Raw genomic sequence first — 27,707 nt, forward strand, 5'->3', positions numbered from 1 at the left:
GATAGTAATTTGGATAGAGAATTTTTACCTGAGCAGCTGCATTTTGTTCAGAAAAAAAATGATGACTTGGAATTTTAGTTCTAGGCATATTAAACGGTCTTTGGGGTCAGGAGGTGGAGATGCAAGTAGCGTGTTGTCGTCTGGTGGTCGAACACAGAAATCTTCAGGATCAAGCAAATTGAGTCATGGAGCAACAGCGAGAGATTCTGGTGGCTCTTCTGGTCACTGTACCCATCGTAGCGAGCCTCCACCTAGAATTCAAGTGAATATTACATTTCCACAAAAAATTAATTTTCGGCCAAGAGCGAAATTTATTTTCTACTGCTGAAATTTACATGTTGTTAATCATAGGACTGCTGGAGTCATATTCGTAGAGACAGCGGAGCTTCGACACAACATTCCACAGAAAAAGATAGATCAAGAAAAAGTAGTTATGGAAGTTGCACGCCGCAATCTATGGTGAGACCATACACACCAGACTCAGAAAGCAGTAATAGTCAAACAGATTTCAGCCCAACACGAAACTCAAGGTATTGTCATCTATCATGGGTGATATATCACTTAGACCAAAGACAAATATGTTAGATCGTGCCGAACGAAACTACTGTTGTGAAGCTTGGTTTTTGGAATATTTCAGGTTTTCAGATAGTTGGAAAGAGGAAAGGGGTAGACCAATATTGCGATCGAAGTCGGATATCAGCGACCGCTACTGGCGACACGACAACATTCGTTCAAATAAATCAACACATCCAACTCGTTCAGTTGCACAGCTTGAAATTTTTTTCGACCGTCTCGGCCTAGATTCGGACAATTATCATCGCATTACCGATCCAGATTCAAAGTCCTCTTCCCCAGTTTTCTTTGACAGTGTTAGTTCCGTCGATTCTGCACTGGGACTGTACTCATGGGCTGGTAACAATCAAACAAATCAGTGGCAAAATAACAATTGCAGCATTGGAAGAGGAGGAAATGACGATTGCAATCAGAAGCCAAGTGATCCACCGAGTATAGTGGAACGTAATGCCAGGATCATTAAATGGCTTTGCCAATGTCGGAAAGTGCAATTTGGCTACAGTTAAACCAGTCGATGGCCAATTTTTTTAAAAAGTAACTCCAAATATTGCTATTATCCACTTTTTTTTTTAAATACATTTTGCATGTGATAGCTGATACTCTATTCGATTTAGGTGAGTAACTTACATTCCAGAATAGCGAAAAACTGAAATGAATTATAGTTATCTTGCTCCTTTATCTCCTAACAGAATATGTAGACTTCTGTCAACATTTAGTGTGAGCTTTGACTTCAGATATCAATGACCCATTTGACGATTCCATAGTTTATAGAGTTTTATTAAAAATGAATCGTTTGCTTATTATTGCATATATATGTGTAAAGAATATTTTTAAATGGTGTTTCAGAAACACACGTGCCATTTTCTTTGTAATTTTGATTAGTCAGAAAATTTTGACCCTGCAATATATTCCTAAGTGATTACCTAGTGGAGAGTGGAGGATTTTCGTTCAACTTTAATTTGTATACAATATGATAATTAGGGCCTATAGTTCATTTCGATAATTCGGCAAACTCTATGACTGGATACATATTCACTAACCGTTGCCTTTCTTAGTTTATTTATCTATTAAATAGATACGTTATTGAAATTCCTAATTTCTCAAAGCTGTTACATGGTGTAAATACTGCTTCATTTTTTTTAAAGACGCAGCCGAGGTTATGCGTTTTATTCTTCATTAATTGCTCCCATCTGCCATCAATCTTCGCTTTCGAAGTGCATATAAAAAATTCAGTTCAGCCAATAATGTAGCTCCTTATAATGACGATATTCAATAATTGAAATTGGATTGATCAGATTTTTTTCAATTACCAAGGATTACCATCAATGTAGTACAGCTTTTACATTCTTTCTGATACATTTAAGGTCACTAGTGTGTAGTCTGCTGCCACTTGTTTAACATGAGAAGCAGATGCCATCAGTGGCTTTTGGGTATATGATTATCGTCAATATCTCTCGGCTGTATGTATGTGTAAGTTCCTCAGTTTATTGCATTAGTTTTAAATATTGTGACAAACAACTCAAAAATAATGCCTTCACTTGCTGGTGTTAAATACCGCAAATATACAACACACTCAAATAACGTTAACGATCAAATTTTTTTTGACGGAACAATGATCTAATAGTGAATTCAACGTATAGAAATTGCACAATAATTGAAGACTTGAATTGATCGAGGCTGTAAGTAAAAAAACCCTTTTAACAAACATTAACTTGGGGCTTTTCTTAATGCAAATCTTCAGTAATTTGAATGATGCGTACTTAAGTAGATGTAGATAAGATTATACTCTATTAATTCTCAGAAATTTAATGTGTTTACAAAGATTATGTGGTGCAACATATCTCGTGTACATATTCTGGGACAATTATGTCTTGAATATTCAGTCATCAATGCATGATGTTGATATTAATTCATAATCAGAATATTGGTAATAATTGATAACCTGATTAGTATGATCATTATTGTATTCCAGGTGCATTAATATGCAGTGAGCATATTTTTTGTTTGTGAGAATTTGGCATTTTTCAATTAATGGTGAAATAGAAAATTAATCAACATTCTTTAGAAATTATCGCACTCAGCAGCCGTTGCATTGATCAAAATTTTTCGTAGCGTTATACGTATAATTCATTTTGGCGTGTTCAAATTTGTGTCTTAAAAAGTACGTATCTATCTGACAATTTAATTATTTTATGCTAGCAGGTTTAACAATAATCTGTACACTGCATTTAAATGTCCTCTTGAAATAGACATAGACTTATGAAATTAGTCAATATATATTGTTCTACAATTAAGTATTATGTACGCGTAACAAGCTCTTACGACCATTTATAGTAATCGAGACTTGAGATAGATTTGAAAAAATTGTAGTAGCTGTATTTCAGCCAACTCGTCTTCATTCGATACATACAGTTGGCAGATATTATTAACGTATTATGAAATAATAGATAATGTTAAAAATTTGAGATTTTCATCTTTCTATATTTAAATAGTGTTCTGAAAAAAAAATACACACACACACACACACACACACACAATTATTTATATACGTATATATATATATATATCTATATTACGTATAGAGATTAGTCAAAATGTTCGTCAGATTAGATCGGACAGAATAATTATTGTAAAAAAGAATGGAGTTCGAAATTTCTTAGAAAATGTTGACCAAATACTTGTTAGACAAAGGTTTCGAAATGTCTCTTAGAGTTGATTTACGTGAAATTTACAATTCGGTTACTGTTTGTTGAAGGAGAGATATGCAGCTCTCTGAATTTTGTTAATATTTGTATCAAATAATCTAAATCCTTATGTAAGATAGACTCAAGAATCGTATCCAGAGTATTTATACTATTCGATTATTGCGTGCTTGCACCAACACCCCAAAAAGAACCTTCAAATTTACATATAATGTAAGCAATGTTTTTGAAATATAACTGACCGTTATTGAATATAATTTTGGTATGAAGTATTTGTATCAAGTATTATGTTTCTAAATATTTTATCCGTATTATAGACTTAATATGTTGCGATGTGGAAATTATTTTGTGCAACGTTATTTGTTGAACGTTCCTTCACAAAATTTGAATAGAATGTCGTTGGTTGCTGCAAACCGAGATTCATACAAAACCGTATAAAGATTGAATTATTCCATAAATTACGTAATACTTGCTGTTTAATAAATCACATACACTGCCACTGTGCACAAAACTCAAAAATAAGCTGAATATCTTTTACCTACTGATTATGAAGTATAATATTTAAGGTTGTTACATTCATAAAGTTTTAATTGCTTTTTGATGCTCTAATCTTGTACAGTAAAGCGTATTAATGACTTATTAAATAATGTTACAGTTATTCTGCCGTATATACGCTCCATAATCTGCTGCCGAAGTTGCATTCATTTTAGTGTAGTAAATATTGAAGTGCACTTTTGAAATTCTTGTAGTTCAAAGCACTAATATAATATGGAAGTTTCAGATATGAAAAATTGAATTTTGTGGTTCTGAAACAGGGTAAAAATGGAATCTGAAAATTATAAATATTAATCATATACTTACAAATACAAAGGGTTCATTATGTTTCACATTTATCCTAACATCAGCTAACCCACAAGTTAATTTTTCATAGTTTGAACACTTTGTATGGTACAACCTTGGTCAATAAATAAACAGTCTGTGTTTTACAATTCTGAAAAAATATTTTTTTGATTACGATATATTATTCTTCATTTTAATACGATTGCCAGCATGACCGGGTCGAAACCTTCGTAAAATTATATATTATGGAGTTTGGAATATTGTAATTATAATTGTGAATTTTCTTATTTCACGGGATATGCAATTCATTGTACAAGTATGAAGTTTCACATATGCAGTTTTATTTAGATTAAAACTGTAACATCTGTGTTTATAACAAAGTTAGAACTTGAAACATTTTATAAAAATACAAATATATTTTTGTCTATAACTCCAGTTATAGTTAGTTGTCATTACAGTAAAAACATGAAACTCGTGATGGCATGAACCTGCTTATCGTCGATCAAATATATTTTCATTGTGTTTATTCATCTTCCGCTAGCATTTAATGTAACATACATTACTTGTGGTAACATAAAAAATATGAACGGATCGCAAATGACATTATAACTGTTTTTGGTCTGACCTATTGATATTACGTTCTGGTGGATACACGTCATTGAATAGGTTCTTCTACTTTTAAGTTTCATGTTTGACTGTAATATTTAAATATAATAGGTATTTAATATAGGTATTTTTAAATATAATACAGGTATTTACAATGTCTTAGACCAAATTCCACTGGCGTATACTTCTGTAACAGAATGTTGTTGCACCTCGTATGATTCAAGGGCAATGAAACTATGAGGATAATATGCAATTAATCAAAATATTTAATGAGAATATATGATAATAAATAAAAACCATGAATGAAAGGGTTTATATTACCACAGCAAAATAAATTTGAATTAACTAATCAAATTATGATAAAATCTAATTTATGGAGAGTTTTAAAACTACTCACAGTAATAGCTGCTAGAACAAAACTGAATATTAACATAATGTAGCCAATACTAGAAAAAAAAACTTTGTTTAATAAACTTAAAAATATGGGAAATACTACAGAAATGTCTGTAAGGAACTTTAGTAATGTACTTCGTTGGGCTACATGAATTTCACTGATCGCGAAATACAAAGACTAACAATGGAATTATTCTATTTCTCAATTTTCATTCATATAGGTTTTAGGTATGTTATCCGACTTTAGTTTAACTTAGTTATCGGATAATTATTTTTTAGTAATTGCATAACTATCTACAAGTTCTTAAGATTACGTATTTTCGTGCAATTCATGACATCTTTTCGTTGCATTGCTGATTAGTAATTAGGAAAAGAAGTGATCAGTCTGGTTTATATCAAGATGAGTCAGTTAATAGTACGATACAGCAGAGTGTCTGGAAAGTCGTAATAAGTAAGCTCGGAATAGTTTCCTCTGTGAAAAGTCAACATATAAAATTCTGATGTTTCCCAAGGTGCATACGTTAGGGTAGTCCTTAAAAAGGTCATTTTTGCATTTCCCTATTTAAAATATACATGTTTCGGACACATTCGTAGTATATATTTAACATGTATATTTTTAACGGGGATATCCATCCTGTTGGCGAGAGTGGTTAGAGTTGAGGTAAAAATCTTAAAAAATTAGGGAGATATTTTTGAATTATTTGGAGCTGATATCTGGGGTAGGCGAGTAATGATTCAGAAATGATCTTTTTTAAAGACCACCCTAGTATATATGCAGGGATACAAAATTACAAAATGGAAGTTGATATTACGACTCTTGACTTTCTTTCGCCGCATCTACGCATCGTAAAACAATACCCAACACACATTCATATCTACTGCTCCTTAGAGTAAGAACTTAACACTATCCTGGAAAAGTTGCGAGTTACACTTTTATAAGCTGCATGTTCAGTATAGGTAATTACTAACTATCCTTGCGGATCACGTTCTTACACTCAGGAATGGTCGATATCTTGAACTTTTATGAAGGAAAAGATTACATGCTTACTTATTACAAGTTTTGGGCATCCTGAATACATGTTGCCCTTTGTATACACACATACATCCATACATACATATATACATATATACTTACGTACATTCATAATTTAAAATTATCACACAAACAATTGCACCACGAAACTGAAAGCCATCTCAACCTCCTCTAATACACTGATGAACATTAATGGAGATTATCAAATTTTATTGTAGAATTAGTTTTTTGTTCGAGTCATATTTTTATATTATATGTGTTTTGAGACAATTTAAAAAAACTAAGATGTATCTGACTATAATTGCACTGTTAAAATTACATGTCTAAGTCAATGAAAAATTGAGACTTGAATCACACGCGGATCCTATAGAAATATGCGCTGGATTTAACATTTTAATACATCTTATATTATTACTATTTACAATGACAAGTCGATATTTTCACAGTCAGCTCTATACTTTCCCGAAACTTTGGAAGAACTTTGCAGTTTCATATCTTAGCATACTATGCCTCTCATATGTCTCATCAAAGACCATTTCTACCAAAACGATTGTACTTAATTTTTGGGTCTGGCAGTGAACGTTTGCTCTTTTTCTGTGTTTGAAATTTCTGACCCTTAATTTTTCTCTATTCTGTTAGATATTAATCAGTTTACAGAAATTAATCATTGAAATGACTGATGATTTCTCTTCGACTTTCCTGTTTTTTGTAATCTTTTTTTTTTCAATTCCTATAAGTCTCTAACCTTTCCTATAATTTCATTGTTTCCTTCTGGCTGTCAATCTTCGCTCACTTGCTCTAGAATTATAATATGTCGTAGGGAGCTTTTTCACATTTAATCTTGTAAGGCATTATGAATAATTCAAGCACAAACTATGTATTCGTAAATGGTTACCTGGGCGGCAAGTACTTGAGAGGTCCTAAACTTAAAACAGAATTCGCACCAAGGGCAGCTAAATTACAAATACTGGAGTTACGTACACCATCTCTCGTTACTATAGGTAGTCCAAAATAGCCACCAGTTTGGGCACTAAGTTGAGACAGAGGAATGTAACTTTGAATACCAAGACTTGAAAGACGATTCAGAACTTGATGCGATTTCAAATCTACAACCGGTAGTGCTAGCTCTGCCCCACCATTCTGTAACATTGTTTCTGTTTCTTTATGGTAAGTTTGTATATGTTGGGCTAATGCCTGTGCTGTCGGATACTGAGCTGGACACTGATGACACCTGAAGATGAAAGAAACATCACGTGTTGTAGATGCAAGAATGTGTAACTTTTCATTTATATTAAAATATACAAGATATGTTAAACAAATCGCATACAATGATTTGTTAAAAAATTTTGTCAACAGTTACATTGCAAATGATGCATTGTAGTTTCAGAGTTTAATTCTCATCACCAGGTTCACTCGGAGTATGAATCATTTTTGCTTGGTACTATTTGTTTATTAAAGGAATTAGAGAACTTACTTGTGAAGCAGTTTACTAGGTGTCTGATGCGTCGCCATGTGTTGTGTCAGCATTTCTTGATTTTGAAAAATTTTGTCACATACTTGACAAGTCAGCATAGCTCTGAAAGATACAGCAAGAAAATATTTATTTTCAATGCTGTAGCACGTAAATAAAAGTGCAGCTTTTGAACGAAATTTAAAATTTTTTTTTTAATTTGAGAAGAATTAACTACTTTGATGGTCTGCCTCGTCGTGTCATGTGATGCAAAGGTTGGGGTGTGTCTTGCGTGAGATCAACTGTGGGAGGCCTGGGTGGTCGATCGACATCACTGGTTAATTGTTTGCTTGGCCTGGTTTGTGGTACTGCAAATTGTCCTTGCTGTTCCTGTTGTTTTCTTTGAGAAGTTGCAGGAATGATGGATATTGCTGAATTTAAATTCAACGATGTCACGTTTACTGCCTGGGATGGCGAAGGTGGTGCTCTCAATTGTGGTTGAGGAAGTTGTTTACCTTGTTCACTGCTCTTGTTTTTACTTGCAGCAGGCGTAACGGTGATTCCCCGAGCAGCCAGTACATTTGCAACAGCTTTTGCATCAGATTTCTTACCCGTGGGGCTGGAGGAATTCCCCGTTTGTGCTGAAGTGGAACATTCAGATTAGTTGAGTGCATAATTTTGACTTTTTTTCAGTATTCTCTTTGATTAAAAATGGGTTGAGAAAAAAAAGAACAAAAATTTGAATCAATCGAAACCAGAAGCTCTATTAACAACAAAAACGAAAAATTAGGCATCTGGACTAGCCAATTTTAAACCCACCAAGGTATAATCCATTCATTTATCTACACTAATATAAGAACGCCAAAAAATGTGAACTTTTAAAAATTGCCATTGACCAATTACATACACATTTGCAGTAATTCATACTAGGCTGTAATTGATTAATGTTTAGACTGCCGAAACACCACTATAGGAAACCCTGACATGAATAGGATGTGCCTGATAAAAGTGCATGTTTTTTGATGATTTTTTTAAAGAATTATGACACCCCATTTGAGCACGATCTACAGATGAAAATCCATGTAATTGATTCAAATTAATTAATTTACTCAATAGGATTCTCATATCATTAAGTCTTCTATTTTTGATGGCTCAACACTATACATCCCGTTACTGTAACAAAATGTAATTGGGCAAAAAAGGGGGCCTTACAATTTCTTTTACAATGTTCCTTGTTTAATAATTCAGATTATTTTATTCTTTTGTTGTAATTTATAATTAGTTGTAATCCATTTGTTCATTTTCGTTATTGCTTATAGAGTATTTAGGAAGAATTTCAAGCTTCACCGAATTCGACCCATAACTATATTATTGCTAATAAACAATTAGTGATGCCAACTATTTAATGCACATGCAAATGCAGCGGAAATACAATTTACCTGGCTGTCGGACACTCAATGTAATGGAATCTGTTAAATGTATGGTCGAATCGTTTCGTACAGATGGTTGAACTGCTCCTTGGACACTTTGTATAACAGGTAATCCGTCATTTCTCTTTTGTTGTGCGATTATGTGACAATCAGCATCTTCATTTCTATCAGGTACCAATACATCCATTCGTCTTTGTTTAGATGCTGCATGCATTTGTTGGTGTTGTGGTGGTGGGGCCACTAGTTGGGCCGACCGTTTCAGTCTTTGTCTGGGTACAGCCTGTCCAGCCTGTGAAGGTATCCTTGGCGCTCTACAGTAATCATATTTCTGTATTAGTTATCAACTAACGAAAAAAATTTATTTCAACTAGGTAATAACAGTCCAGTTTGCTATTCCATTTCATCACCATGAAACTTTGTTTTAATGAATTCTAATATATTCTGAGTAACATCATCTATTTGGATGATTGTGATAATTGTTACTATTTTTATTTGACTATTTTTACTCGATTACGTTAGACCAGTTCAGTAATTGTTTTTTGATAGCTTGATTAGCTTCGCACCAGGATTTTGAAGTAATAAAAGTACATCCAGTAAAAATCTCAAGCACTCTGAGCTGCTCAAGGTGGAATTACTGTACACACCGTTGGTTATGCAGTCTTCATGTTGTTAAATTGATATGCTATAAAAATCCAAGGCTGGGACACTAATCTCATCAGTGCTTCATACTATCAGCACTTGAAAATCAGGAAATTAAGTAGTAGTTCGATTCTATAAAGATTTAGTTGCAACCTGAGATTATGAGGAGCTGGATATCTGCCACGCGACATTTGATGGGGCATTTGTGACATGAGCGGTGGAGCACCAGACATATGTTGATAAGCTGCCGTATTGTATGGTGGATATAAATGGGATAAATGTGGAGGAAAATGCATCTGTTGAGGAGGTCCAGGCATGTTATACATCGGAGGACGTCCTCCGCGTGACTGATAATAATGAGGACCAGGAATTAGGGTATTGACACCTGGAGGCAGAGACGGAGGTAATTGGGGTTGAGGTAGAGGCATACGTTGCACTTGTTGAGCAAGTTGTTGCACAGGTGCCGGTAATTGATCAAAATTCACTGGCGGACTAAGCCTTTGGTTTTTATTACCAGAAATAAAAGGTGGAGTACCAGTTTGATGAGGCGATCTTAATGGGGATGTCCTGCTTAATTGCGGTGAGTTTGAAGAATGTGTTGATCCTAAACTACCCCCATGGGGTGAACTTGTATTTACATGAGGTGATAATTGATTCAAGTTTGGAGATATTGGTGCTCCGTGTGCTTGAGCTTTATGTACAGAAACTTCCCTTAGTGAATTGAAAATGAGGTTCACACAATCTGGAATGTTGCACTGAAAGTGTCCAGCATTTGTTTTGTGTACATCTAGTTGAGTTATATCTGGAAATTTTTCATTACAGACACGACAGGTGCTCACAGTTTCTGCTAACCTCTCGAGTGATACATATTCAGTTTCTCCAGGCGGCAAATTACTTGATAAAGACGTTTCATTTTCATTACGTCTGTGATGTTCCATTAAAAAATTTTGTAATAATGAACCAGTATGGGGATCTGCTTGATCTACAGTTTGCTCTCCCTGTTTATCTGTGTTTTCCGTATTTCTATTTGACAAATCACTCGATAGTTCATTCCAATTAAAATCAGGATTTGATTTTGGAGACTGGCTAGCTTCTCCTTGAATTTCATGTGCGGAATTTGGTTTTGGGGATGGAATAGGACATATGGAAGATTTAGGAATAATGCTAATTGATGAGTTTTCTGTAAGCTGTTGAATCATCGCAGTTGTTTCATCGGTATTTGCTTCTATTGGCAAACCAGTATCAGCCAAGGGATCTACAGTCCTGTAAAAGTAGAATTCTTTATCATTCTGATTTCACAAATACCAAATGTCAAATATAAACATTTACATTAGATTGTCAATCACTACCTGGTGTCTTCGCCAAGTTTCTTCAAATTTTCAATCGCTTCTCTGCAGGTGGCTTCTATCGCATCAGACTCTTCATGATCATCGATCTCAGGTAAAACCTTCTCAGAATTGCCTAGACCGTCGATCGATGGCTGATCCTCAATGGCCTGATCCTCTCGTTCAGGCGCATTGACAGTATCGCTACCGACACCTGAATCACCTTCATTAATATCCATGAATGGTGGTCTATCTCTATCTTGCAAGGGATCGGTCCGCTCGTCAGTTTTATAATCATTATTCTCGTAGCTCTGCAGTAAAATGACATATTTTTGTAGCATATTACAGATCAAGAATAATGCCTGCTAGAATTATAAAATTTTCTCAGTAGGTAACAGCGTCTTTATTATAGAGAGAGAAGAAACAGAAATATTTAGATATTCACCTGTTGATTTATCGTCACATTTTCAAAAGGTTCATCGGCATCATTTTCTGTGTTGGATGTATCCTTTGAATCATTTGTCCCGGAACCTGCCACGTCGTTTCTCTGATAATTTTCTGAATCCAAATTGGTATTCACAACTGCAAAATCTTGCGAGATTGATGATTTTTTCAGAGTCAGTTTGAGTGAGTCCGTGGAGCCTTGTTTCTTTAGTGTCAGTTTCAATGAACCTTTTTTCTCAGGATCAAGGCGATATGTATCAGTCACGTGCTTCTTGGCAGGTTTTCGGTTGGGAATCCTGTTCAATACAACTCGAGGTTGTCCGACGTGAACCAAAAAATGGGAACGTAAATCTTTTTTCTTCAGGAACTGTCGATTGCAAATTTCACAAACCGAAACCTCAGTCGATGATGGCGTTAACTCGTTAGGCTCGGAGGCGTGTGCATCTGGCAAAAAAATTAACTCTTACTCAATAAGTAAGGATCACAAATGAACAAGGTTATAGACATAGAACACACTGATCGCGTGTCGCGTTTCGGTTGACTTTAATTCGTGCCTCTGCAGCTCTGGTGGAAAATCGTTGATTGTTAACCTTCAAATAACAAATGTAATCGACAGTGCAGCGCATAGACCCAGTCCAACCTGTGTTTACACGATTCTAATTTGTCGTTTGCGCCAAACTTTATGCCGTTGCGTTTCCGGTAGAGTTTACGTCAGTTGCGTCTAAGTTTTAAATCGATTCGGGGAAAATCAGATGCTGTGATTGGCGGAGTTTGCCACCATGACTGTTTCCCGCGTTACTCTAACCCCACGTAACGCGTAACTTCGCATCGCGCGCTTGCCGTAGCCACACAAACGAAAGTGAAAAAACGTATCTGCTGAAAACTTCAGATCTAGAAGGAAGGAAAACCGGAATATAGAAAAATGTCGCTGGTTGACGATATACAGCTAATTGAAGAAGTCAAAAAATATCCGTTGCTGTTTGACACTAATATTAAAGGTTATAAAGATAATGAAACGAAAGACACAACGTGGGTGAAAATTGCTTCGGACCTCCAGGTAAAACGTAAGTTTCTGATCGCGAAACGTATCCGTAGAAATACGAAAAAAGAAAATATACACACTTGGCTTGCTAGTCGATTCAAAAAAAATGTCGAAGTGGTTGCCATTTGAAAATTTTCATCAAGCTGCGATAAAACATTCACAAACGAACAATTGGGGGAAAAAGTTACATGTATTGATGTTTACAGCACAGGAAGCAAAGAACAGATGGCGAAATTTGAGGGACCGATTTGTGCGCGAAAAGAAGTTAATATCATCTGAAAATGAGACTGACAAAGCACAGAAAGCTAGTCCTTGGCCTTTGTTAGAGCACATGTCATTCATGTGGAATTTCATAATTCACAGGCGCAGATATACCATGAATGCTGTCAAAAATGAGCCAAAAACTTATTTACCTATTGCTCCAAAAAGCGACACAGCGGAATGGATGATATCTCTGGACTGTGATGACAATAACAAAGCTCTCCACAGTAAAAATGATCACGAATCAAAATCCAAAAGACAAAAGCTTCTTCCTTGTCAGGTAGATTCGTAATAAACAAAAAATGGAAAGACGAAACATCAAATGAAATAAGCCATTTGTCTGTGTAATACGACACTAATAGTGGATTTCTTTTCCAGGAACAATCTATGGAGGAAACACCAGAATTGTACCATGTTTCCAACGATACACGGAGTCACTCTCAGAAGACAGACCAGTGTATCAGTTCCCAATCTTACGTAGCTGACGAACAGCATTACTTTTGTATGTCAGTAGCGGAAACGTTACGCAGATTCACCCAGCGACAAAGTGCAGAGGCAAAGTTAAAAATTCAACAAATTTTATATGAAACTGAGTTTAGCAATGCCAATACTGCTTTCGAAGATGCCTTCATAGATGCGCATTGAAATATCCAAGACAAACAAGAACAAATATTTTTTGTGAGCAATCGGTATGTCCATTTGTTTATTTTTATTTTCTTGATATCTTTGTTAACGTGCACGTAAAGCATGATTGAGCGCAGGAGAAGACGGTACGTTGAATGTTGTGTCTCAAAGTATACTCGTCAAAATCATACAAGATTCTGTTCCACTGCAGCATTAAAAAATGTTGGGAGTGAACTGTGTATAAGTTTATCGTTTCGCAGACTGGTGTATGCCAAACAGTTTGAAAATGTTAGTGACGTACCAGATTCTTCCGCTATAGCTTCTTTGGTAATCTCAGGGGAGTTTGCTTCTGCAGTGGAATTAAAAGCAATCAAATCATCTTGCAATGGATTGCTCATTTCCAACCTGTGGACATAATGTAGACTTTGAAATTTTTTCCCTTATAATTGTAAAGCTATATTTTCTATCCCACATCTTGTCGGAAAAGGGTGAATGCAAATCCCGTGTAGGCAATGATATATTGTAACATATTTTAGTAACAAACAAATGTCATTATTTCACATAATCGTGGTTCATATTTTTCGCGTATTGCAGACTAGTTGGACTGATTCTCAAACAGGCAACAATTATATTTGATGTATTCATACTTACAAGCATTGTTATCAACAATGCCGGTAGCATAAACAAATATCCAAAACTTGTATTGTTTGATCGTGCCAAATCAATGGCTTATTATTCGATATCGACGGTCTTTCGTTGAACCTGTACGAATAATTTATTTCCGTTGTTTTAACCGAACAAAACACCTATGTTAAAAATGCACGTGGAGGACTTTGTTTTGGCATTAAATGTGAAGTGCGCAAGTATTCTTTATGGTTTTAATTCATTATTATCATTTGTAAATGCAGGCAGAACTTTTGGGCGCGATTCAACATTAAATGTAATGTATGTTACTTTTATTCGCGTGTATACTATGCCCGGGAATGTACATTTGATTTCAAAATGGCTAGCAATGTTATGACAGATCACACTGGAACGCGGCACATTCGTACACAAAATGCATCAGGACGCCAGGTGTTAGGCCTGCGTACTAATTACAAGTTATTGGTGGTTATTATTAGACGGACAATATGGCGTCCGCGTGAGCAAGAAAATCCACCTTCAACAGCGACGTCAGAGATTAACCGAAATGTTCAAGCCGTTCAGCGACGAGTTCAGAGTGTTCAGGAGCCCTGTTTTCCAAAGACGCGCATAGTCGCGCACGCAGGAATTGTATGAGACTAGAGCGCTTCCGCCCCCTCCTCGCGGAGCCAGAGATGATGCTCTCTCTCTCTCTCTCTCTCTCCCTCTTTCGATATCCCTCTCGGCACATTGTGTGCTGTGTGTGAAACACCATATACGTATTAGGTAGTACACAAGCGCACGCACACGTATAAGCGTATACGTAGAGCACGTGCGTGAAACGGTGTAGACCCCTTACAGATCTAAGAAGTACAAAAAGAGTCTCAAATTGGATATACCAACCAATCCTAAATTTTTATAGGGTGGGGAGCCAATGGCGAGGCTCGGCAACGCGCAGAGCCTGCGCTTCGTGTGCTTCACGATACCTTTTCCCCCCACCGGTCCCTAACCGCCCAACCACTGCCAATTCGACCGGCTTCGAATGTGAACGTAGCGAAAGCACTGCAAGTACCATGGTACCACCACCACCCACCATTATCCACCATCCCATCATATCCATCCTGCACCAAGCTCATCCGAATCGTCTCGTCTACAGACCAATATATACATGTAGCCCTCTAGCGGCTTCGGGGCACACAACCAGGGAAACCTGTTTAATTTCAAGCTTGGTGAATTGTAGACCTTACACCGTTTGCCTGGATTCTGAAATTCAATATGTCAGAGACCTGACGGTTTAATGTAAAACCTACGAGGTAGCGATTACAGGATGTATGAAAGAAATTTTGAAAATCGATTGTTACGAGTATTGTTGTCATGCCACACAATTTACAAACTAAATTTTGTAATGTGATATTCCTTAACTTGGAAATTAATTATACTATGTAACACAAATCATCAATAAGCAGACTTGACAGCTGCCTATACACGAGAACTCATTCTAAGTGAGGCGTGGTGTTCTGTCAACGGTGTGAAACATACGCTACATGAGGAGAGTTGCATCAAATTTTGAATGAAGAACGGTTGAAAAATGACAGTTGGAAAGAGGGGGCAGGTGGTGGGAGAGCTTTGGGGGATGAACTTGACGGAAGCGGTCGAACGTGACCGAATGCCAGGGGATATTGATCGTGATACGTTACAGACTTGTTCTAGAACTCTCGCCGTCCAGGTGAACGGAAATCAGCCATTTGACGGAGCTTACCACTACTATCTAACGTAATTGGGCCATGTTTTGCGTCACGACATCATACGCTATAACTTTCAAGCCACAGAAATATTCCACTATACGTTACTAAAGCTTAGATGTAAAGTGACGCAAGTGCTTATTTTAGGTCAAATCGCGTCATCCATCTCCACGCGATAAGTACAATTCAGTTGGTAAAATTGTTCCGTTTCTATGCAGCAATTTAATACATATATTTGTCACCACTTTTAAACAAGATTACAGAAGTTCAAGCAGATTGCTATCAAATTTCGTAATAGTATTATCCATTTATTCCGCATATTGGATCATTCCCACATCATGAATGTGTGAAGATAACATTGATTTTAACTCATGTACATATATACTATTCGTCCGATTGGTTAATTAATTTGTTGGTTAATGAGGATTTTCTATACAGGTGTACATGACTATTGATTTATCCCCACTAAGTTTTCCACTGTAGGATGTGATAGGAGTTAGAAACCATGTGTGGTTAACAAGCATTTGACGTGCTCTGAGTATGCGCGCGTTAATTCCTATGCTTCGTACACGGTGCGGTTGACGTAGCCATGCTTGGTTGGAGGTACTCAGGGGCGTGTTACAGCGTATATTGACCCGACGTTTCTCCCCGTGCTTTCCCCACTTCCTCTTATCCGACATCTACTAAGCGCTCGTACTACTGGTCTGGTTTTACTGCTAGTTGCGCACAACTTTCTAAACTAAACTTATTCCGTTTCAACTTGAGTTGTTAAAAGCGTCGTATCAAAATACAGATGTATGAGGAAAACCTGAGTGTATGTAGCTTTAATGGTGGGGTGAATGGCTTGACATTCATGTCACCTCTACCAAATCGCGGCAGGGCTGTCACTACACGATCGATTTCAGACAAAGCTATTGCCAGCCATTACCGTTATTTTCTTCAACGTTTTTCATTGGGTTCAGTCATTCTGGATGACGTTACGACCAAAATGAAATATAAAGCGTGTTATAAACACAAACAGCAAAGCGCATTGAGGCTGGTATGAACGATGTGGTCGTAAATATCGAATGAGAAAAATAAATATTACAATGAATCGTTTTTATTCAAATTCAGATATTACCGGGTGAGTCGTAATGCACAAGTTTATTAATGAAGGAACAAAGATTTTCATTACAGATGCCGGTTGTCGGCATGCTATATAATCTCAACTCTCGTAACAGATATCTACTATTTTTCACTGAAATTTGTAATATTTACATTACAAGTTCTGGTTCCACTCGAGCACTGACGTGGAAAATTCCCACCGCTCTGCGACGGACAAAGGAATGTTGCTGGCTTCTATTGCTGTCCTGCTTTAATACATGGCCGTGCCCATTTTGGCCCCTTCCGACTACTTGGATCTGTTGGAGAGGTAGGTTAACGGTTCGTGCTGCCATAAAATTGTGGGTAGCTTTTCCCCACCTGGCGCGCCGCACCCACACAACGTAACCGTGCAGAAATGTGTTGGTAAAAGTGGAGAGTGTGTGAGTGACCTCCCGTTTACAAGTGTTAGTGGATGGAAACCTACAAGCACAAACGAAAGGCAGATTGCCAACGGTCCCACAGGTCACAAGTTTACCCGCCCAACGAACGGCGGATTGCATAGCAACCGATGTTTCAAGAATTTCGGTGCCAACCTAACACCGATTATGATTATTCTGGCCAAATAAGCTTATGATACAGTTCCTGCCATCTCAGCAAAATCAGAGCGCACTATTGGCGTTTAAGAGCTGCGACGTATCATGTACACCGTATATATGTAGCTGTGATATAATACCACGTGTGTTCATTTTCTTACGACATTATCTGAATCGTTAATCTCCATGATGAAATTTATTTCTTAGAAAAGAAATAACAAAAATTTGTTATTTTCAGATTATCGCAATCGACAAATTGTGTTGCTACCAAGCAGCACGCGACTTGTTTATAATTATTACCACCGTTCCAAGGACGGAGATCAAATCAAATGTTCCAGTTCGTTTTAAAGCTGTCGTGACTGGAAATATTCTACACTCTTCTTGTGCCAGATGAAATATAAATAGCAGGTCGTTTGTATTTTGGATTGGCCTCGCTCGATGACTTCAGCAGCCGCGCATAGTTGCCAAATGACGTTGTGAAATACGTTGGGCGACTGGCGAGGTCGTATTTCTGTTGCGCTGTTGCCATGCGGGTCTCGGCACCCGCCCTGAGCTTGCCTGATACGCTTAAAATGAGCTTTTCGTGATGTATACTGCGCAGCTGCATTATAATCTGTTCCAGTGTTGCTATGGCGATAATAGAATCCATGTCGTATTTCTAGCAAAGTTATAAAAGTATTTTCGCCGAACGGTGGTATGCACGTGCAGTAGATACGCCTTATAATTTGTCTGCAATTACTAACAATAAGTTTGAAAGCATGCACATACATCAATACAAAGACAACATTTGAAACACTTATCGTATACGTGGATCGTAACAAGATCGCAACTGTTGACTGCGTGTATAGTCCGTACCAGAAATTACGACTTGGAAAAATAATGAGTCTTGGATAATCAGTTGTGAAAACATCAGTTGACGCATATGCAATATCCCCACCTCGTGCATGCAATATCCCCACCTCGTACATGTTGTGTTGAGTGTGAATCAGCTTACACATGCCCAATCCATACATAGACACAATCACGTGTTGTTTTGATAGCCAAAATGAAGTAGAAGAATGACGTTACTCGAAGTTAGTAAGCAATGGAGTGGGAGGTACCAAGGACAAGACTATAATTCGTCAGGCATTATTGAAGCAGCAGCTTAAATACGCCAGCACGTCATTTGCTGTATTGCATATTTTTTGTAACCGCCACAGCTAGATGGGCTATCAAAATGAGTGGGCTATCGCTTTGGATAAGTAGAAATCTCTAACTGTACGAATCTATGGCGTTTATTTGCGTCGCAGTTTTGTAGCTTGTCAGGAAAACCAGCACCGGGTTTTCCGGTCTGCTGCATTTGACGTTGATGGAATATGAAGGGTCAGAGTCGGAAACGACGCTTTCACTTTCTACAATCTACATTGTAGCTGATATTCTACATGCTTCGAAAAGGCATGGCGGCGTAACAGTACATGATGACACGATACCAGCTGTTGATGCTACGCTTTGGCCTGAAGCTTGCGGTTAGTTATTTAGTTTTTCAACAGTATTCGAACAAAAAGTGGAAATATTGCGTCGAGGTAAGGCTGTATTTCTTCTTGATCGACTGTAATTACCACTGCTACAGAATTTCCAATTACTCGTGAATGGAGATGTGAAATACAACCCAGTGAACACAATTATGTCAAACTGATGTCAGAATGACGTCATGTCACGTCATGATTTACGTAAGATGTGAGTCATATATGAGTCACATATGACTCATAATTTCCCACTTCCTGACGTAAGAATCTTACGTAAGATAAATGACGTAAATATGACCTCCAATTGACATCATTATGACTTGACTGGCGTCAAAATGACATAACTCTGATGTCATAGAGAAGTAAAGTCGGTATCGGAAGCTTACAAAAATATGACGTCAAGATGACTTAAATTTGAGGTAAAATAGTGATATAAAGTTGCGTCCAGTGCTTACAAAATTGTAACGTCTGGCTGACATAATTATAACTTACCTGACGTCTCGATGACATAACTCTGATGTCATAGCGATAAAAAGTATTTAAGAATGCTTATAATAATATAACTGTTACAACAGACCTGGTAAAGTCAAAATGTTTATATTATTCATTTATAAATAGTGATTATTTTGTTACTGTACCTCTATTACAATATAATAATTGATTTTGAAATTAGTTTATATATTTTATTTATGACAATATCCTAATATTTTCAATGTTAAAAATATATTTAATGTTTGCATTTAAAGAGAATTTGCGGTAAGTTAAATTTGGACACTAAATATAAAAGTAAAAATTAAGAAATGTTATATGAAATTCCACTTACGAATTATTAAATCAATACATGATACAACATAGAACATAAATAGAAAAGTATCGTTGATCGTTTTTTTTTATTCCGTCGTGACATTAGTATTATGTCACTCGTATGTAAAAGAAAGACCGGAAGCTGATCAATTTTACGTAAAAATATGAGTTGTTTCTTACGTAAGCATATGACGGTATTATGATATTCTTTTGACGTCAGAATATGACTTGTAATTTATGTAAATGTATGATTTATTTCTTACGTAAATAATGTATAAATTTATGACTTTGATGTGACGTCACACATATGACAGGGATAAGACATAATATTTACATAATATTTAAGTCACAATCATGACGTCATATAAAAGTCAAATTTTAGGTCAGTACTATGTCATAATGATGTCATACTACATGACATCATATCAGAGTCATCAATAAAGTCATTTTTATGTCATATCTATGTAAAAATTCGATGATCTCTATGTGACCTATCTATGACGTCATATGGAGGTCATGTGTTCACTGGGAAATTCATCCTCGTATTATATTTTTTCTGAAGAGTAGAATCAACGAAAATATTATTGAGTGCTTCTCATTGTTGTATTTAGATCAGTAGAATATATCAATTTAATTTCACGTTCACCGGGCAAAATAATTGATATAGTGTGACTAGTATTTTTTTCTTTCTTACACAATAAATATTTCTGGTTCGAATGACGGGACTTGTATGAAGCCATTAAGTGCGAGAATGAAAATCTATTCGGTTTGCGTGTTTTGAATTTATTCGATACATAATACTGGGACGGGAACATAATTAAAGTGTTTGTACATACATACAGTATAGTAATGTGGTGTGAACTCTTAATTATTAAGGGTGGTGTTCTGTGTATAGAACAAACCAAGGCATGCTTGACTTCAGCACTGTCTCCGCAGTACATTATTCACTGCAGTATGCAGTATGATTATTCATTCCGTTATTCCATTCATACCATTATCTAACACTGCAGTATAATGAAATTAACGAGAAAATTTTGCAGTATAATTGTAAAATACTGCAGTATAATTATTCTTTCCATTGAATTGTCATTTTGTGACGCGCCATTTGAGATATCTACTTTCTAATGTAATACGAAACACGAAGCGGCGGCAGTAACGTGCGGATACATCAAGTTTAACTATTGACAAACTCAACGATAAAGAATGTATTTTATCCATCTCAATCATCCACGTGAAATTACGTAATAGCTCCTAATCTCTCACGCGCACTTGAGACTATGTATATATTGGTACAGTTTAAATTACATTAGTTATTCATGTCATTAAATTCAACGTAAAAGTAAATTGGCCTAAAATGTCCAATACAAAATATCTTGCAGGTACCAATTATGAGGAGAGTTACTCGTTGCATTTTTTTTTCTTTATTCCCAACATCTTTTTCCTTGACACGAAGAATTACGCTATTAGTTAGCATATTTTGAAATAGTGCGATATATGCCTAAATGTTATAATGCCAGTCAAACAAATCATAATGGTAAGTTTATACAACAAAGGCAAACATACAATGTTATTACCATGTATGAGCTTTCGTGTTAAACAGAAAACAGACAAACCTGTTTACGCATAACACTCTAAGACCATGGAAAATAAACACATGATATATCAAAGCTGTGTACGTCAATCGAGGGTTAGGATCTGTGCCACAGCGGTTGCATCTATTTGAGAAGGTTTTCACGTCGGATTAATACTGTATGGCAAAAATGAAGAAGAAAAGATATTTATGACCTCGTTGTAGTTGGCATCGCCAAGTTCGAATATTTCTCTTGACGGCTCTGTGAAAGCAACTTCAATGTAATACACTATGAAGGACGTATGTGCAGGCTGTGATTTTTATTTCGGTACGCGTGCGACATTGATGTGATGTCACGGACAATTTGCGCTGTATACAGATATCGATACCAGTGCCCAAATGAAGTCAAAATAACAGTTTATACGTCTTTCAAGCTAATAGATAATAACCGATACGAGTAAAAATTGTCGATAAATAATTATGTTGTTGAAGAAATGGGAATGCCAAGAGAAACTAACAGAATAGTAAATTAATGGTTAATCGATCCGTATCGATTCGGAATCGTTGAAACGTATGTCGCCGAGTTAGGTTCATCTTCGTGGCAATACGTATGTAAGCAGCTATTCGTTGTCAGTGACTAAAATAATTATTGCATTCTTGGCACACAAAACAGAGCCAATAGGCCAAATCCATGAAATTGTATTCTCGAAAAGTTTTGGTAAAACCTGAAACGAATCGAGCATTGAAATATGATTTGCGAGATCAAAAATTTTTGAAAATTACAATTCTCGAAAGTGTCCACACCTTAACTATATTACGGTTTTCCTCTACATGGAAAAATCAGAACTTAACTTAGAATTTAAGAATCATGTTTACGATTGTGGTTGATCATCCCACTACGTGCTTTCGAGATTTTTGGCATTGAGCGCTTGTGCTTAATGTTTATCTTCGTATAATTCATGCAAGAACGTCGAGTAGTGAAAACATATTACCTACCAGTTTTCCAATAATATTTGGGATTATGGTTATTCATCTTGCATAACTAAATTGAGATAGCAGTATATGTGTTTTAACGGGATACCAATTTATAGCACGGTAGTGGAGATACACATAGAACTTTCTTTCGGCTAAAACAACTTCAAGCCAATATTGCTGCTGAATTCATGTACAAATTTAAAGCCACAGGGAAATTTGTTCATCTTAACATTTTAATATATCAAGAACGATGAGACCAATACCTTTGCCAACAATATCAAATGTGCATAATACTAAGATAACATAGCAAGTTACTAAGGGAAAGTACAGAAAACAACTCACTGGTCGTAATCGTAATAAATTTGAAGGCTGAGCGCAAACAGTCAATAGACAAACGGTGTAGTCCGCGAAGTCCATAAAGTAAATTTGTTGCAGACAGATTAATAGCCACGTCATATTTAATAAAGTCTGCGTGGACTATTTAGTTCTGTTAAATTTTTTGTAGAAGCAAAGTTTCATTGCTGTGACATGCTTTTGAAAAGTAACATTTTTGTCATGCCAGTAAATGCATACCTAGATTTATATCATTGGTGGTCAGTGACTATTTTGTACTCATACGTTCAACAGTCTCTTCAGAGATTCGTTAGTGCGACGATTTTACAAATATTACAATACTTTATTGACATTTCCGACAAGATTGTGATAAGGGAATATGACTTTAAACTTGGTCTTAACGTAGTGAAAGTTTTTCTTGCTATATGAACGCAAGTTTTGCTCGCTAAAGAAAAGTGCGACGAAAGGCAGGAGTGGAAATGTTTGTGAATTGATTGAATCACCGCGAACTTTGTGGGCAGACTCGTGCGTTAACTTTGTAGCGTAGGATTGTGTACAATGATTGACGTGACGCTACCAGTCTGGGTTCTTCCAGGCATTGGAGCTGTTCCAGCGCCAATTGATCCTTGTAAACTATTCGTCTTATAGTTGTTCCATAAAGGCAATAGTTGAAAAGGACTCAGCAAACGCAAGTTGTAAACTTTTGTCGGTTGAACGTTGTACCATCGAACTGTCAGTATATTTTCTGACCAGATTTTATTTTTCAAATCAATTTGCGCCGGTTGGAACAAATTCGCTGGATCCGAATGAAGATCAGCGTGAAAGACAATTTTTTCGGTATCCTCGGCTCGACCACTACGATACGAAGTACATACATGTAAGCTGGTATTATCAAGGGTACTCGAACAATAATAGGGAAAAAAATTAGTGACTCGGAGGTGATTTCCATTCTTGAAAGTCGTTGGTACGAAGTGAGATGACGGAAATATCTTTCGGTCTCCGTTGTTTGTCTTCGACCTTAAGTGAAACTCACTAATTGTAAGTACGTTTCGTACTTTGGTTACCGTTATGTTATCGTGGGGACCGATATCGACTAGTTCAATGTCAGCGTCCTTTGCTTGAGGTGAAAGGTCGATTGGTTTCATCAGTAATGTATTTGTACAATGAAGCTGAGGTTTCTCAATCGTAACTATATTGTGAGGCTTGCATTGTTTCTTCTTGTTTCTAGTTGCGCGATTTGAAATTTTTTGATGTGCTAGTTCTTCTTTCCAAAGCGAATATCCTATGGTGGAGAGAAACGATTTTTGTTGGGCTTCCTTTGCTGTTACGATGACTGGAGCGATAGACGTCTCTGAAGAAACACTGACAATTTTTTCTTTCGAACTTTTCAGAAACTCCATTTTCATGCAAGGTCCGCCTCCCTCGGTCGACTCCAAAAGCCTGATGGCCAAACTTTCCGGAGAACTATCCATTAATCCTTCGTTGGATAGAAATAACTGTTTTCGGATACCTTCCATTCTGGGTGATCGTAGAATGGTGACCTTCTCATCTCCGCCCCCGGTTTGTATCACTTCCGAGTTTTGGTAAGATTCTGATATCCGCCTGTTCATTGATTGAAATGTATACGTCCCTTCTAAATCTGGTGTCCCCGTCATCACGGCGTCTGATTCGAGCTTTGAGGGTGACATCAGTATCAGACGCCTTTTTGGTGACGCTCGAGCTGTCGAAACAAAAATTTATGTAAAATCATTACTTTTGTTTAATTTCAGTTAACTGATATTTGTCAACTATACCGTAGTAGAATTGCTTTCAAAGTGTAGATACTTAAGTAATTCAGAAAGAAACCAGCTTGATAATTGTTATCCGTACTGCAAACTAATATAATAGGCGAACTGCAGAGAATTTATTGACTAACGTAAAATTTTACGACGAACCACTATTTTTGCACTATAGCTCACGAAATGATGTAGTGACTATGTCGACTATGTAACGTGAGCTTTGGCTAAAGATAAACTGACCCACTGGCATCCTTAACTTTTTTATGCGTTTTCATGTATTATACTGAATCTAATTTGCGGGTTTTTCGGTATATTAGGGTAGATATTAACATTTTCTTCACTTCTTATATTTAACAGAAGAGTGATAAATATGGATGAAATATTGGTGTTTGAAAATTGATTTCGCAATGGCAAAGATCCGATTGATAATAGAAAAATGGGCACATTTTGTCTGGTATGTGTGAGCTTGTGGAGTAGCTATGAGTAGGATCGTACCAGTTCCGTCGATCTTATCTCCTGATGCACCCCTAGTTGTGTTTTTCGAATCCTGGTAAAGTCTTTGATTTAAGGCTGTGAGGCTTTTTGTAACAACGGCTGGGCGGGAGCATTTGTTGTGAAAATCCCCGCGATGTAAACAAGCACTTACTCCAAGTCTACTTTCCGGTCTTAATATCGTTATTGGTTGGTGGGGCTGGGTACCTTGCAACCATACGAGATGTTTCAGTTAAATTCGTTCCCGTATATGTACTCCGCAGATCGGACTCTCAGCATAGCACCAATAACCAATCAATCCACGTTAACACGGTTGTGTACTCCGTGTTTCAAATACTACACGAAAAATGGTAATAGAATTATTTTGTAGATTGTAACCTTTTTTCTTTGGGGACGGAGCGTTCTTTACGGGACTGCAGTGTCCGAACCCCGAACACTTGTGACCTCCGATGCACTCCTTGTCTTCAATAACCGATTTGCTTTGGTCTCGCTGTTTACTCTTCACCGGAGGAGCTGGAGATGGGTTGTGACTTTGACTATTACTTGTGCTACCGGCTCCACTGTCGCAATTTCTGTATTGCTCCATGGCTTGCCGTTCCAGTTCCTAACAAAGTCAATTTTCTGCTAACTCAAATCGCGTGATACGATGAATGTAAATAATGTCAAATAAATTTTTTTGAAACGTTTGAAACAAACGTTCAATAAATCTGTTTCCGTTTCAATTCACAATTTGTAAAATGTTTCACAAACCGAGCTTACGGGTCGTAATACTTACTTGATACTTGAGAGCTAAGCACTCTTCGGACGTTCTATACTGTTCCATGGCTTGCCGTTCTAGTTCGTCGTAACGTCTGTCGAAAATATTTTCGGTAATAATTCCCGGGGACGAAGAATTGGTCAATACATCTCTGTAGAGCCTTCTCTTTGTCGGTATATCACTAGACGTATCAACTTCACTCAACTTTGATAAAGATTTGTCCAAATCTGGTGAAGGTACATCCTTCGGGTCATTATTCTCTTCTTCGATATTTTGATTCAATAATACGGTTCTTTCGTCGTTGCATTTCAGTTCAAAACTTCGAAAGTCTGAGACAAGTGTATTTACTGCAACGAATTCTTTCGCTCTCTTCGGATATCCCTTCTCGAGCCACTGTAACACGTCGATTTCCGATTTTAAATTCGGCTGTCTAGACTCCAAGATAAAGCTAGAGCTTTGTTGGGGATTCTTTGACTGATTTCGCCTAGCCTTCATAGCGCTTTTAGTCAGTAATATCAAGTTGTTGAAATCAACCCCTTGATTCTTTCGCCTTTGGGAAGGATCGTTATAAAGTTCTGGTGGTTTCTGGTAGACAGGGATAGCCGTGGAGGCAGGTCCTATATTTTGCTGTGTAACGTTTCCTGCGAACTTATCTTGAACCTGTATCCGGCGTTGAATGAATGCTGGACAGATAGGCTGCAAAGGCGTACAAACTGGTTGACGAGGCGAAGGGCAGACCGGGACTTGTATTTTTAAAGCACGACTCGGTCTTTGGATCCATTGATGTGACGGTCGGGTAATGGAAGTTGCGTTAGAAACTTGTTGTATTGGTATGCCCGCGTTCTATGATCACATTAAAAACTTCATTTCGTATTTTTCTAACCAAGATAGCTTTCATGTAACGAAGAACCTGAGGTTGAAACTATAATAAAAGATATCCTTGAAAAGTGCCAATTATGTAACTGAATTGTAGGTACTTGAAGAACATTTCCACTTCCTGGTATGCGCCCCTTGTTGTACGGAAACAGTTCTTCCTGATAGCTCCTCTCTGCCGATGATGGAAAAAATTGCAAAGGTACCGACTGTTTCTGATAATCTTTTAATCGACTCATCGGTCCCTTCGGGAAGAACTCCGGCACTTCGGCACTCAGCATCGGTGGAGGAGACTGTCGCACTATTCCAATTGACTCCGAACTGGAAGGATAGCGACCAAGTCTAACTGGAGCCGTTTGATGTTGGAAACCGCATTGGAGATGCGAATGCTTGTTATATGGGAGATGGTGTGGCTGGTGTTGGCCACATTGAAGATTCTGCTGATGCCGCTGACTGTACTGAAAACGTTGCTGTTGTTGCGGCGACTTCAAAGAGTTCCACAAGTCTCGTATAGTATCTGAGGTAACACGAGTCTGTAGTTGCATCTCCGCCATATTGTCAATCGTGTAGCGCGGCGGAAGATATCTATCGTAGTCTTCCGGATCCACGTTCTCGTAATAGGGTTCTAGTTTGATTGTTATTCGAAATAACCGAGAAACAACACGTCAGTAGGGATAGTGAAACGATTAACAGAATCATCCAAATAATTTCGAAGTGGGATGTGAAATAATTGTAAACCGCACCGTCAGATTCAATCTTCCTGAATTCTAAAGGGCGTCGACAATTTGCGACACAGACTAGCCTGAGCTTATTTACTTGATACAGATGTCGCAAAATAGATTCGATAATTGTAGATGGCTACTGTGATTCCATACGATCTAAACTACCGTAATACGTAATTCAAACTAAACAGATACCGTCCGTATGTGTTGCGCGCAGTGAGGACGAGTTGGAATTCTTGCCAGTCGAGTTCGTCGGTGGTAAAATTTGTTCCAAATTAGGGTATCGTCTTTTCAAAACGTGGTCCCATTTCACCGGCGCTATTCGTCCTGTCTTGGGGTTTAAGACTTTACCAGGTATTTCCAGTCCCTCGGTAGCAGAACTTTGCAGTTGTGGTGATCTAGGTTTTTTGGCAGTTACAAGAAACATGGGGCTTTGCAAAAGTCGACTCGAGGAGCCTTATGATTATAATGACTGCAAGTATGTTTAATTGTAACGG

The 27,707-nt window shown here is 37.1% G+C and overlaps 4 protein-coding genes across 12 annotated transcripts in view; 2 read left to right on the forward strand and 2 right to left on the reverse strand.

Moving 5' to 3' along the window:
• The window catches only part of LOC124215386 (uncharacterized), a 29,341-nt gene extending 22,196 nt beyond the window's left edge, over positions 1-7,145 (forward strand). For 3 of the 4 annotated variants that reach the window (XM_046618735.2, XM_046618731.2, XM_046618733.2), the window contains 3 exons: positions 79-262; positions 352-530; positions 638-7,145. In XM_046618735.2, coding sequence (XP_046474691.1) covers positions 79-262; positions 352-530; positions 638-1,079 — 805 coding nt within the window. In that variant the 3' untranslated portion in view covers positions 1,080-7,145. The remainder of the gene's footprint in view (positions 1-78; positions 263-351; positions 531-637) is intronic. The other variant, XM_046618734.2, reaches the window with a different exon arrangement.
• Positions 4,435-17,553, reverse strand: LOC124215375 (uncharacterized). Of its 5 annotated transcripts, none has more exons than XM_069134721.1 (11): positions 16,983-17,553; positions 14,887-15,246; positions 14,014-14,740; positions 13,664-13,767; positions 11,437-11,879; positions 11,016-11,302; positions 9,820-10,929; positions 9,037-9,338; positions 7,836-8,238; positions 7,622-7,723; positions 4,435-7,378 (listed from the first exon to the last, which is right to left on the reverse strand). In XM_069134721.1, exons 4-11 carry the CDS (start codon positions 13,758-13,760, stop codon positions 7,039-7,041), a joined length of 3,084 nt encoding a protein of 1,027 aa, XP_068990822.1. In that variant the 5' UTR covers positions 13,761-13,767; positions 14,014-14,740; positions 14,887-15,246; positions 16,983-17,553; the 3' UTR covers positions 4,435-7,038. The 5 variants fall into 5 exon arrangements, with proteins under 5 accessions (XP_068990822.1, XP_068990825.1, XP_068990826.1 ...); XM_069134724.1 differs by lacking the exon at positions 16,983-17,553 and having other exon boundaries at positions 7,836-8,028; positions 8,113-8,238; positions 14,887-15,236; XM_069134725.1 differs by lacking the exon at positions 16,983-17,553 and having other exon boundaries at positions 10,519-10,929; positions 14,887-15,236.
• LOC124215416 (transcription factor Adf-1-like) lies at positions 11,770-24,316 on the forward strand. Of its 2 annotated transcripts, XM_069134726.1 has the most exons (4): positions 11,770-12,499; positions 12,684-13,018; positions 13,117-13,427; positions 23,980-24,316. In XM_069134726.1, exons 1-3 carry the CDS (start codon positions 12,358-12,360, stop codon positions 13,381-13,383), a joined length of 744 nt encoding a protein of 247 aa, XP_068990827.1. In that variant the 5' UTR covers positions 11,770-12,357; the 3' UTR covers positions 13,384-13,427; positions 23,980-24,316. The 2 variants fall into 2 exon arrangements, with proteins under 2 accessions (XP_068990827.1, XP_046474749.1); XM_046618793.2 differs by lacking the exon at positions 23,980-24,316 and having other exon boundaries at positions 12,221-12,499; positions 13,117-13,596.
• On the reverse strand, positions 22,984-27,042 carry LOC124214414 (uncharacterized). The gene is made up of 5 exons (XM_046616684.2): positions 26,593-27,042; positions 25,634-26,458; positions 25,237-25,462; positions 24,862-25,065; positions 22,984-24,308 (listed from the first exon to the last, which is right to left on the reverse strand). Exons 1-5 carry the CDS (start codon positions 27,040-27,042, stop codon positions 23,119-23,121), a joined length of 2,895 nt encoding a protein of 964 aa, XP_046472640.1. The 3' UTR covers positions 22,984-23,118.
• Between the last annotated feature and the right edge of the window lie 665 nt (positions 27,043-27,707).

Source organism: Neodiprion pinetum, chromosome 3, assembly GCF_021155775.2.
Source record: "Neodiprion pinetum isolate iyNeoPine1 chromosome 3, iyNeoPine1.2, whole genome shotgun sequence".
In the NCBI taxonomy this organism is placed as follows: Eukaryota; Metazoa; Arthropoda; class Insecta; order Hymenoptera; family Diprionidae; genus Neodiprion; species Neodiprion pinetum.

Bases quoted from the DNA above. Each gene is read 5' to 3' on its own strand.
- LOC124215416 (XM_069134726.1), top strand. From the start codon at position 12,358: ATGTCGCTGGTTGACGATATACAGCTAATTGAAGAAGTCAAAAAATAT. The intron at 12,500-12,683 runs GTAAGTTTCTGA...TGATGTTTACAG, and splicing joins TTCGGACCTCCAGGTAAAAC to CACAGGAAGCAAAGAACAGA. The intron at 13,019-13,116 runs GTAGATTCGTAA...TTTCTTTTCCAG, and splicing joins AAAAGCTTCTTCCTTGTCAG to GAACAATCTATGGAGGAAAC.
- LOC124215375 (XM_069134721.1), bottom strand. From the start codon at position 13,760: ATGAGCAATCCATTGCAAGATGATTTGATTGCTTTTAATTCCACTGCA. The intron at 9,339-9,819 runs GTTGCAACTAAA...TGATTACTGTAG, and splicing joins CCAGCTCCTCATAATCTCAG to AGCGCCAAGGATACCTTCAC. The intron at 7,379-7,621 runs GTAAGTTCTCTA...TTTCATCTTCAG, and splicing joins CCTAGTAAACTGCTTCACAA to GTGTCATCAGTGTCCAGCTC.
- LOC124214414 (XM_046616684.2), bottom strand. From the start codon at position 27,042: ATGGCGGAGATGCAACTACAGACTCGTGTTACCTCAGATACTATACGA. The intron at 26,459-26,592 runs GTACCTACAATT...ATGTGATCATAG, and splicing joins GAAGTGGAAATGTTCTTCAA to AACGCGGGCATACCAATACA. The intron at 25,463-25,633 runs GTAAGTATTACG...TGACTTTGTTAG, and splicing joins GCTTAGCTCTCAAGTATCAA to GAACTGGAACGGCAAGCCAT.